The 12,918-nt window shown below is 44.3% G+C and overlaps 1 protein-coding gene across 2 annotated transcripts in view; it reads left to right on the top strand.

Moving 5' to 3' along the window:
* chdh (choline dehydrogenase) overlaps positions 1-12,918 on the top strand; it is a 42,767-nt gene that overhangs the window by 29,073 nt on the left and 776 nt on the right. For both annotated transcript variants that reach the window (XM_033036549.1, XM_033036551.1), the window contains 3 exons: positions 6,893-7,027; positions 9,046-9,188; positions 11,960-12,062. In XM_033036549.1, the coding sequence (XP_032892440.1) occupies positions 6,893-7,027; positions 9,046-9,188; positions 11,960-12,062 (381 nt within the window). The remainder of the gene's footprint in view (positions 1-6,892; positions 7,028-9,045; positions 9,189-11,959; positions 12,063-12,918) is intronic.

Below are 12,918 nucleotides of genomic sequence, written 5' to 3'. Positions count from 1 at the left end.
AAGGAGGGGAGAGAAGGGAAATGTAAAGCCAGAGGGAGGGCTATGGGTGGAAAAGAGACGGGGGGACCTCCAGTGGTGAGGCGAGCAGATGGCTGCTTAATTTCAAGCTCCCGATAGCAAGTTTAAAACTAGCCTCCCTTAATTCACTAATTGCCACATAATTCGTAGTTTTCTGTATCGGAATGAGTGGGGGAGCGACAACTAGAAGTCAAAAGAAACGTGTCGGACGAGAAAGAAATAATTCACCGGAGATGGACAAACCTCAAAGCTCAAACGATGACTCAGCAGAAACCATGCGCTTAATGTTCCACAATATCAGTAAGGAAATACGTGACTTCAGGGCTGAATATAAAGTGGCCTTACATAAATTTAAAGAAGGACTCAAAGAAGACATGAAAGCCGAACTCAAAGATCTGAAGCAAGACACTTACCATAAACATTCTGCTAACTCCAAACAAATCCACGCCCACGAACCTAGACTAAACAAAGCTGAGGCACGAATCGAAGAGGCTGAGACAATTAACATGGCTATGAAAAACGTGCTGATTAAATTATGAAAAAACAGAAAGTCACGCAAGAAAAACTGACTGATTTGGAAGGACGGTCTAGACGAAATAACATTCGCAACAACGGCGTACCCGAAGAGAAAGAAGGCAAATCCATGTCTCAATTTGTGGAGCAACTTTTGAAAACTGAACTCGCATTAACAATGGACACCAACGTACGGATCCAGCGCGCGCACAGAGCTTTGGCTCGCAAACCGGAAGGTAACGCACCACCTAGGTCCATAGTGGTAAATTTCCTGGCGTTTAATACCAAAGAAATGGTATTGGAAAGGCCTGGGGAAAGAAGATAATGATTGACGGGCGACGTCTATCATTTGACCACGAATATGCAACGGAGGTTGTCCAGAAGCGCAAGGCATATAAGGGAATAAAGAGGTCCCTGAAGGAGAGAGGTGTCCGCTTCCAGGCCCCGCTGGACAAGATGCGCATTCACTGGGACTCAGGAACATACACATATCATAATGCACAAGACCAGGGCAGGAGTTGAGGAGGAGAGGCTACTCCGTGGAGACACCAGATTACAGCGCTGAGGAGCAGGCGGACCCAGAGATGGAGCATCTTCTCCAGGCTATGACATGGCAGAGAGTTGGAAAGAGGAACGAAGATGAGAGTGAGACAGCAAGAGAGTGACTCCAGGAGTCTGAGCAGACCCCATCCAACTAGCTTTTATTGTGTCATCACTTTTTTGGACTAGAAAATAAATGCTATCGGATGACGTTGGACGATACTAGGATGCGTGAAATGGAGTGTTTCACCTCTAGTGAGGGGCCCTCTGGGAGGAGGTTTTCCCCTCTACCTGCCAACGGGGACTCAGGGCGGAAAGGAATCACCCTTACTTGGAAGTCAACTGTTTTCCCTTTTTTTAAATTTTCTTTATTTGGCACATGTTGTCCAGATGTTCAGACCTGCACAATTCCAAGTTATCTGGAGATTTATGAATGCAATACAGGATTAGGTAAATTAAATGTCACATAATACTATTAAATTGGTGTCATTCAATGTAAATGGGATGAATAATCCAGTTAAAAGGAGCAAGGTCCTGGCTAAACTGTAAAAAGAAAAGGCTCAGGTACTATTTTTACAAGAAACCCACCTGCCTCAACAAGAACATGAGAAACTAAAATGCTTTGGCTTTAGAAATGCATTTTATAGTTCCTATAAAACTAGCCAAAAGAGGGGAGTGGCTATCCTTATCACAAATGCAGTCCAATTTGAATGCCATAAAGAAGTCAGGGACAAAGAGGGAAGGTATATATTAATTAAAGGAAAGCTGGAAAACAAAGTAGTGACACTGCTCAATGTATATGCCCCCCCCAGAGAGTACCAAATGTTTTTTCAAAACTCTGACATTATTGCTTTAGAGACTGAAGGTATTTTGATATGTGGAGGGGACTTCAATGTGGTTATGAATCATAATTTGGATACAACAAGCCTAAAAAATCCCAAGATGCATCTGACCAAGTTTATTAACACATCAGTGCAGGAAATGGGCCTAATTGATGTTTGGAGAGAACTTCACCCTTTAGAAAGGGACTACACACACTATTCAGTACCTCACTCAGTCTACTCCAGGATTGACTACTTTTTAATGAATACGGGTGAAAGTCACAGGATCACAGAGTGTAAAATCGGGGTGGCAGATGTATCTGATCACAGTGCGATCAGTTTGACCGTACACCTGAATAGTAGAAAAAGAAATACTGTTTGGAGGCTCAATGTGGATATTTTAAATAATAAGGCAAATGTGGAACTAATAAGAGAAGAGATAAAAAGGTACATAGAAGAGAATGATAACGGGGATGTAGATCCTGTAATACTGTGGGATGCTATGAAGGCAGTTATACGTGGAAAGCTGATCGCCCTGACATCATCGCAAAAAAAGGCCCAGCTAGCTACGTATGAAAATGAAGTAGAAAAACTGAAAGAATTGGAGAAAAAACATAAAAACACACAGGATCAGTTGGTACTAAAACAGATTAAGGAAATAAGGGGGGTAGATAGATGAGATCCTCAGGGGAGATATGGAAAAAAAGGGCAAGATTTGTAAAGCAGACCTATTATGAAGCAGGTCCAAAAGCAACTGGACTCCTGGCCAGACGCCTGCGTAAACAGCAGGCCTCTAATACAATTCATAAAATAAGAGATCCTAAAACCAATCAATTATCACATGAGCCAGGTGAGATAGAAAGAATATTTGAAGAATACTATAAGAAGCTCTATTCTAAACCACCATCAGCTGACGAAAGGACAATGAGAAGTTTTCTTAACTCACTCGACCTGCCATCCATTGGTGAGACACAAAATAATACCATTATGTCACAATTTATGGTTAAGGAGCTAGAAGCTGCAATCAGTAGACTTAAGGCTAGTAAATCACCAGGCAGCGATGGGTTTCCACCAGAATGGTACAAGGCCTTTAAGAAAGAGCTAACACTGCTGCTCCTGTCTTGCTTTAACTGGACCCTTAAAGAGGGCAGGGCTCCCCCATCATGGAAGGAAGCAATTATTACCATTTTACCCAAGGAAGGCAAAGACAAAGAGCAATGTAAACATTTCAGGCCAATCTCAATTTTAAATGTAGACTACAAACTATTTACCTCAATCATTTGCAAAAGACTCAAGACTTTTGTACCAGATCTGATTAATGAAGACCAAACTGGATTTATTAGGGGGTGTCAAACACAGTACAATATTAGAAGAACCCTCCACATTGTGGATAATGCTAAAAAAAATGATACAAATATGGTCCTGGTCAGTTTAGATGCAGAAAAAGCATTTGATAGTGTTAGTTGGGTATTTTTATATGAAGTACTAAGGAGATTCGGTTTCAATGAAGATGCAGTTTGGTGCATTAAAACAATATATCAGGAGCCTACACATAGGATTAAGGTAAATGGAAACATATCAAAAAGGATCCAGTTAGAGAGGGGCACAAGGCAAGGATGCTGTCTTTCTCCTACTATCTTCGTTTTGTATATTGAACCCTTAGCACAAGCAATAAGGCAGAGAGAAGACCTGCAGGGGTCAAAATAGGGGGGAAAGAACATATCATTGGTCTTTTCGCTGATGATGTCATTATTTTTCTTGAACGACCAGATATATGTCTCCCAAATCTAATGAATCTACTTGAAGCATATGGATACTACTCGGGGTATAAACTGAATATAACAAAAACACAAATGCTTTCATTCAATTATTCTCCATCCCAACAAATCAGAGATGCATATAATCTGAAATGGAATTCTAAAATAATGCAGTATCTTGGTATAACTATAACCAAAACACTTTCCAACATGTTTGAAACTAATTATAACAAAATTGAAGAAAACATTAAAAAGGACGTTGGGACATCTACCCTTCCTCTAGTATACAAACTTAAAGCACATGGCATTGGGGGTTCAGTATTGATGTGGATAGAGAACTGGCTGGTAAACAGGAAGCAAAGAGTAGGAGTAAACGGGTCCTTTTCACAATGGCAGGCAGTGACTAGTGGGGTACCGCAAGGCTCAGTGCTGGGACCCCAGCTATTTACAATATATATTAATGATCTGGATGAGGGAATTGAAGGCAATATCTCCAAGTTTGCGGATGACACTAAGCTGGGGGGCAGTGTTAGCTATGAGGAGGATGCTAGGAGACTGCAAGGTGACTTGGATAGGCTGGGTGAGTGGGCAAATGTTTGGCAGATGCAGTAATAATGTGGATAAATGTGAGGTTATCCATTTTGGTGGCAAAAACAGGAAAGCAGACTATTATCTAAATGGTGGCCGACTAGGAAAAGGGGAGATGCAGCGAGACCTGGGTGTCATGGTACACCAGTCATTGAAAGTAGGCATGCAGGTGCAGCAGGCAGTGAAGAAAGCGAATGGTATGTTAGCTTTCATAGCAAAAGGATTTGAGTATAGGAGCAGGGAGGTTCTACTGCAGTTGTACAGGGTCTTGGTGAGACCACACCTGGAGTATTACGTACAGTTTTGGTCTCCAAATCTGAGGAAGGACATTATTGCCATAGAGGGAGTGCAGAGAAGGTTCACCAGACTGATTCCTGGGATGTCAGGACTGTCTTATGAAGAAAGACTGGATAGACTTGGTTTATACTCTAGAATCTAGGAGATTGAGAGGGGATCTTATAGAAACTTACAAAATTCTTAAGGGGTTGGACAGGCTAGATGCAGGAAGATTGCTCCCGATGTTGGGGAAGTCCAGGACAAGGGGTCACAGCTTAAGGATAAGGGGGAAATCCTTTAAAACCGAGATGAGAAGAACCTTTTTCACACAGAGAGTGGTGAATCTCTGGAACTCTCTGCCACAGAGGGTAGTCGAGGCCAGTTCATTGGCTATATTTAAGAGGGAGTTAGATGTGGCCCTTGTGGCTAAGGGGATCAGAGGGTATGGAGAGAAGGCAGGTACGGGATACTGAGTTGGATGATCAGCCATGATCATATTGAATGGCGGTGCAGGCTCGAAGGGCCGAATGGCCTACTCCTGCACCTAATTTCTATGTTTCTAGACTTCAGTGCCAGAATACAAACGGTAAAAATGAATATCCTACCTAAACTACTATATTTATTCCAGAGACAAATTCATAGCCTGGGATAAGATGATCTCTAGATTCATTTGGAATAGCAAAAAACCAAGAATAAAACTAACAACACTTCAACTGCCGAAAAGCAAGGGTGGAATGGCTTTACCAAATCTGAGGAAATACTTTTATGCAGCTCAACTCAGACCTCTGGCTTGTTGGTGTAGACCTGATTATGAATCTCAATGGAGAGAAATGGAAAGGGAGATATAGGATTTTGGTGGGAGACAAATATCTGAGAGGGGCTTTGAGACATGCTATGGATCCAATAGTAGCATTTACGTTAGAAATATGGAATGTTATAGTGGAAAAATACAAATTAAAAAGAGGGGTTCACGCATTGAAGTGGTTCGCATATGACTCAAAGTTTAAGCCAGGGGTGTATGATTCAAGATTCAAAGAATGGGCACAAAAAGGCATAACGGCAATGTATACAGTTTCAGAAAATGGCGAGTTTATGAGCTTCCAAGATTTAAAGTCAAAGTATGGTCTCGAAAACAAAGATTATTTTAGATACTTGCAATTAAGAGACTACTTTACAAAAGAGATAAGGCCAGAACTAGATGCAACTTCAAATAATGTGATCAAGGTGATTGTGGATGCATACAAACAGAAGGGGTCTCGGGTCATCTCTGCTTTCTACCAAGCTCTGGTGGGAAGTGAGGGAGAATTAATGCTCTACATAAAAACAAAATGGGAAGCAGAATTAAAAATTCAAATAACAGAAGAAAAATGGTATCAAATGTGTGAAACACAATGTTCATCCACAAGCTCACTAGTATGGAGAGAATTTTGCTGGAAGAATCTAACTCGCTTTTTTATAACACCCAAAATAAAAAGCAGACAACTTGCTGTCCAACAACACTGTTGGAGGCTGTGTGGGAGTATGGAGACAGACCACTCGCATATTTCCTGGAACTGTGTAAAGATAAGGCCATACCGGGAAAATGTTAACGCAGTTGTTAAACATATCTTGGGTTATAAACTCCCAAATACCTGCCCTGTGATGTATCTGGGGCACATTAAAGATATTGTAAAGATAGAAGATACATATTTGATTAAAGTTTTGCTTGCAGCAAGTAAGAAGGCCATTACCAGGCAGTGGCTTAATGAAAAAACTCCAAAACAGGAACAGTGGCTAGAAATTGTGCGAGACATCTTTACTATGGAGAAACTGACATATTTCTTGAGAGTCAAGGAGAATTCATTTGAGAAGATCTGGGAAAAATGGACCATTTATTTGAGCCATGACACCAACTAGATAAATGCCGAGCTAGATATGGGAAGACTGTGTTATATAGAACTAGATGGTATGTTTGTACGAATATTGAAATATCTCCAGTTAACTAATCAATCTAATTTTTTTTTTTAATTTGGTAAGTGAACCACACGGTCTTATTCCAAATTTTTATTTATTTACCTCTTTTTTTCCCCTATTTATTTATTTTTAAATTCTGATTGTTGTTTTTCTTATTTTGTTTTATTTACGGTGATGGTGTTGCACTGTTTTGTATATATCTCTGTGGAAAATCAATAAAAACTTAAGTGAAAAAAAAAAAGGAAAGAAGACTGGGAAAGAGGGGGATGAAGGGAAATGTGGGTGGGAAATGAAGACACGGAGGTGGGAAAAGGAGCAGGGTGACTGGGGTGGAAATGTGGAACTCTGATATCATCCACATGCTAGAGATGATTAGTACAGTGGGCAATTAGAATTTGTCACCTGAAAGAAAGGTCTTGTTTGCAGGTGTGGGCCAGAACCTTCAGGATCACCTGGAACTGTATGTGCAGCAGCAGTGTAACAAACCCATCACGCTGTACAAGTCCCAAAAACCCATCAAGATGATCCAGATTGGCCTGGAATGGTTGTGGAAATTCACAGGTAAACATTTTGTGGTCTTTCTACTGTAGTGCCGTGACACATGAGGCATTTGTGGAAGAGGGTGTTGGTGTCAGACACGGTGATGTTGTCCCTGATTCGCTGCAGTGTTCAGGTTCAGCTGCTTGCACAGTATTGGTGGAGGCAGGGCCACGATTTGAGATTTGTCATGACCTGACTCCATCAGCAGGTAGACTGGAGATGGATCCCATAGTGTTCATCACCATGAGGTGCCAGTGGAAATATGTTTGAGCTTTCAAACCAGATCCAGTATCTCACTTGTTTATCATGTTTTGTTTATTTTAGAATATTTAGTTATTGGGCAATATTTTCAACACTGTTCACTATCTGCTTGGGATGTTTGTTCGTGTCTGTGGTCAGTTATTTTGGCAGTGATACAGCAGCCAGACACGATGGGCTAGCAGACTCCCGAACCATTCCCCTCTTCCACACCACCTTCCCCTGGTGCAGTCATGTACTCACTCAACTCTACCTCATTGCTCTTTAGTATTCTAGGGCACTCCTGTTGATTTGTTGATCAGTAATTGTATCATCAGATTCATCCATCTATAGTATGTACACTGTTTACTCAGCTTCATGCCAACGTGGAAAGTCATTGCACCCTGGTGTGTGTGACCATCAACTGATCTAAACTGACATGAACCCGGTTTGACAAGTGTCAGTCACCCCCATATGGCCCTGACCCCATGTACCCCCCCCCCCCCCACCCACATCTCCCAACCTTTGTCGTCCCGCTTACCCCTGGCAACTTTAATAGCACATAACTATGTAATTTCACTTATTTATGAACAACTAATGATGAACAGAACCAAACACAGTCAGTCAATGAGAAACAATATGTACAAATCCAGAATCAACAAATCTACCCCCTGGGGGTAAATTTACCCCAGGTTGGGAACCCTTGCCCTACACCCACCCACCCATATCCACTTCATCCACCGCATGTCCCCTATACCCACCCACCCTGGATCCCCAGCACCCACCCACCCTATGTCCCCAGCACCCACCCACCCTGTGTCCCCAGCACCCACCCACCCTGTCCTCAGCACCCACCTACCCTGTGTCCCCTATACCCACCCACCCTGTGTCCCCTATACCCACCCACCCTGTGTCCCCAGCACCCACCCACCCTGTGTCCCCTATACCCACCCACCCTGTGTCCCCAGCACCCACCCACCCTGTGTCCCCAGCACCCACCCACCCTGTGTCCCCAGCACCCACCCACCCTGTGTCCCCAGCACCCACCCACCCTGTGTCCCCAGCACCCACCCACCCTGTGTCCCCAGCACCCACCCACCCTGTGTCCCCAGCACCCACCCACCCTGTGTCCCCTATACCCACCCACCCTGTGTCCCCTCTACCCACCCACCCTGTGTCCCCAGCACCCACCCACCCTGTGTCCCCAGCACCCACCCACCCTGTGTCCCCAGCACCCACCCACCCTGTGTCCCCAGCACCCACCCACCCTGTGTCCCCAGCACCCACCCACCCTGTGTCCCCAGCACCCACCCACCCTGTGTCCCCAGCACCCACCCTGGATCCCCAGCACCCACCCACCCTGTGTCCCCAGCACCCACCCACCCTGGATCCCCCACACCCACCCACCCTGGACCCCACCCACCCTGTGTCCCCTACACCGGCCCATTATTGCAGCCCATGTTCACGGGCAAAATGGGGACTAGTGCAACATGGGAAAGAATAAAAGTGTGTCGATGTAATATGAGTAACGGCCAATAGCCCAGCGCCTGCTGGTCCTCAGTGCCGACGATCAGAATTTTATAGTTGAATCAACAAGCTGCAAGTGTTCTTCTTCCTGCATAAAGTTAATGAGTTTTAAGAGCAGAATTAGGCCATTCGGCCCATCAAGTTTACTCCGTTATTCAATTATAGCTGATCTATCTTTCCCTCTCAACCCCATTCTCCTGCCTTCTCCCCGTAACCCCTGACACCTGTACTAATGAAGTAAAGTCACTGACTGCAGCGTATGTTGCTGCCTACAGGTGAAGGGGCGACCGCCCACCTAGAGACGGGTGGGTTTATCCGAAGCGGCCATGGAGTGCAGCACCCCGACATTCAGTTCCATTTCCTGCCCTCGCAGGTGACCGACCATGGCAGGGTTACGCCCACCGAAGAGGCTTATCAGGTGAGACCTTGTACTCCACGCACGGCTCTGAACTGCTCACAGTGCACCAAACACTTCGATAAGCCACTCGGAAACATAAACAAGAACCGCTAGAAACACAAAAACAATTCCCTTTCTGAATCATATGGGTTCCAGTAGAGCCCTCGAGAGTGTTGCAGGATTGAGAGGGGTGGGAATACAGAAGCACGATTCCCTGAAAGTGGAGTCAGGTGGACAGGGTGGTGAAGGTGGTGTTTGGTACATTTGCCTTCATTGGCGAGTTTAGAATGTGTTTTAATTATCCTGAGTGCCAAGGTGTCTGTATTCACAGCTTGTGCATACAGTATCTTGTCTGAAAAAGGGTCTCGATCTGAAACGTCACCCATTCCTTCTCTCCAGAGATGCTGCCTGTCCCGCTGAGTTAAGGGGCTGTCCCACTGCGGTGACCTAATCTGCGAGTTTAGAAGAGTTTGCCCTCGACTCAAACTCGCAGCATGGTCGACACGTGGTCCTAGGAGGTCCTATGAGGTCACTGGAATTCTCCTTCATGCTCGAGGGCAGTTCCCGCATACTCGTGGCCTCAGCTAGGTTGCGGAAATTTTTTCATCGTGTTGAACCGCAAGTAAAAATTGGTCGGCTTGGTTCTTTTGAACTCGTAGTGCAATGAAGTGGGGTCGTGTGTAGTTACAGGCAGTCGAGGGCAGCCGTAGGCAATCTCCTTCGCTGACTGGGCATTTTAATTGGCTCATTGGAGTTTTCAGGACCAAGGAAAACTGACCGGTAGGTAAAATGCCCGCTAAACTTTATTATACTTCTTAAAAGTGTCCCCACTTCTTCTCCCCCCCTTCTCTACCATCCCCTTCTCTCCCCCTCTCTCACATTCACTCCCCCTCCCCGCTCTCTAAAGGACTTACCGTAACTGTGCCAGCTGTCTTTTACCTTCCTCTTCATCGCGGGTGTGAATTTCGGACAGCGCTCCCCCTATTTCCCTGGCCCCCGCCTTTGTGATGTGTTTGTGTGTGTGTGTGTGTATGCGTGTGCGTGTGTGCGTGCGTGCGGTGTGTGTGTGCGGACGGTCGATCCAGCTCGAGGTTTTCCAGGCGAGTGCCCTCGAGCTTGAAGGTCGAAGACACTCTTCTTAACTCACAGATTAGGTCGCCGCAGTGGGACAGCCCCTTAACTCCAGCATTTTGTGTCTCCCTTTGATTTAAACCAGCATCTGTAGTTCTTTCCTACACATTTTGTACATACCCAGTTGTTGATTGCAGTATAAGCAGTTTAAATACTACATTGGTATTGGGGTTGGGTTTTTTGGTTCACTTATCGTGCTGCTGGTTTTTAATAATAAAGAAAGGAGAGAGAAGATGGGACAAAGTAAAAGACCTGCAAAACACGGCTAAAAGATTGTAGAATACCGCTGATGAAAAGCTTTCTTATCTACATGACTTTATATGCTTTCTTATCGAAGACAATTCCGCTATCAATCTCAACGAGGACACTTACTGGCTCCCAATATTAACCGTGTGTTGGCCCTGATCCCAGAGGCCAGAGTACTAGCTCACTACCTTTGTCCTATTACGGGATTGTTGTTCACTGTTCTGCCTGGGTTTTTATCAATTATAACCTTGAGTCCACTGTTCTTTTCAAGGGCAGGATGAGACTTTTCTGTTTGGAGTGTAGGAGGCTGAGGGGTGACCTTATTGAGGTGTACAAGACCATGGGGGTTGGGGCATGGAGAAAAATAAATAAAATAAATTGGATCTAAAATTATTTTATAACCATTTGGAATGACAAAGGCAGAGAGAGGAGTCGTGTACACTTGCAGAGGCAAGCGCGGCATGGTTGGGGTATGACACAAGCTCACGATACCCGTCCTCTCTACAGAGCAAGGTGCAGCCAAAGCCACAGGGAGGGAGGTGGTGGAGGTCGTGTCAGAGATTGCTATTATACCAAATAGAAAATCACCCTCTCTGTATGGATTGACCATGCATCCTTGTGCGAATTAATTGAATCACAGGATGATTTTGATATTTTTTCATCGTTTTTACGTTCACCAATTGTTCTTGCATCTTGTCACGGTGGCGCAGCGGTAGAGTTGCTGCCTTACAGCGCTTACAACGCCGGAGACCTGGGTTCAATCCCGACTACGGGTGCTGTCTGTACGGAGTTTGCATGTTCTTCCTGTGAGGAAGTGGGTTTTCTCCGAGATCTTTGGATTTCCTCCCACACTCCAAAGACGTGCAGGTTTGTAGCTTGGCGTATGTGTAAATTGTCCCCAGTGTGTGAATAGTGTTCATGTGTGGGGATCGCTGGTCAGTGTGGACTCGGTGGGCTGAAGGGTCTGTTTCCGTGCTTTATCTCTAAGTTAAACTAAACTCCATAACATTCGAAATAAAGACAAAGTAACAACCTTCCGCTCACTACTTTATCCACCGTACCGACACAAACACTATTCACTGCCTACATCATCAGGGTTTGATCTTAATCAACGTTACCTGGATTTACAAATCCAATCACTATGTCAGCTCTGACAGCATAAACCTCAAATATCAATGCAGACAGAAGGTGCCACTCAGTTTTACCTCTCAGTTTGCATGGTGACACTTACACGCACCTTTTGCTTCCACAGATGCTGCTTGACCCACTGAGTTCTTCCGGTATTCTGGTTTTTGTTAAAAGTTTACTTTAGCCTTTTGTGCAGGATTAAGTACAGCGTAAAGGACCAAAATAAGTGGAAGTTATAAGCCAGTAACTGGATCACCATTTAAAAATTCATTGTAACTTTTTGTTAGGTCCACGTGGGCCCCATGAGACCCACGAGTGTGGGCTGGCTGAAACTCAGGAGTGCAAATCCAAAAGATCACCCCATTCTGGAGCCCAACTACTTGTCCACAGGTAATATTTTATGTCAGTTATATTTATGATTCAACAAAATACCCAGCATCTCTTCTGGTTCCCTGTATTGCCATACAGCATGGAAACTGGCCCTTCGGCCCAACTTGCCTATGCTGCCCCATCTACACGAGTCCATAGTCCCATTTGCTCGCCTTTGCCCCATATTCCTCTAAACCTCATGTACCTGTCCAAATGTCTTTTAAATGTTGTTAATAGTACCTGCCTCAACTCGATTCATATACCCATGTGTGAAAAGGTTGCCCTCAGGTACCGATTTGATTCTCCTACTCTGGATAAAAGGCTCTGTGCATTAACCATATCTATTCTCATGATTTTATACATCTCCAAAAGATCACCCCTCATCCTCCTGCGCTCCAAGGAATAAAATCCCAACTTACCCAACCTCTCCCTATAGCTCAGGGCCTTGAGTCCTGGCAACATCCTCGTAAATCTTCTGTGTACCCTTTTGAGTTTAACAATATCTTTCCTATAGGAGGGTAAGCAAAACTGAAGACAATATTCCAATGTGGCATCGCCAATGTCTGCAACAACCAGGTTCAGGAATAGTTACTTCCCCTCAGCCATCAGGCTATTAAACCTGGCTAGGACAAAACTCTGATTATTACCAACCACTTTCTGTTATTTGCACTATCAGTTTATTTATTCATGTGTGTATATATTTATATCATGGTATATGGACACATTTATCTGTTTTGTAGTAAATGCCTACTATTTTCTGTGTGCTTAAGCAAAGCAAGAATTTCATTGTCCTATACAGGGACACATGACAATAAACTCACTTGAACTTGAACTTGTGTAGCGTCTTGCTTTTCAACATAAAGCTACAGCAGGCATT

This window comes from Amblyraja radiata, chromosome 18 (assembly GCF_010909765.2).
Source record: "Amblyraja radiata isolate CabotCenter1 chromosome 18, sAmbRad1.1.pri, whole genome shotgun sequence".
Taxonomy (NCBI): domain Eukaryota; kingdom Metazoa; phylum Chordata; class Chondrichthyes; order Rajiformes; family Rajidae; genus Amblyraja; species Amblyraja radiata.
Note: the sequence above shows the minus strand (reverse complement) of the source record. Positions and strands in the feature narration are given on the sequence as shown.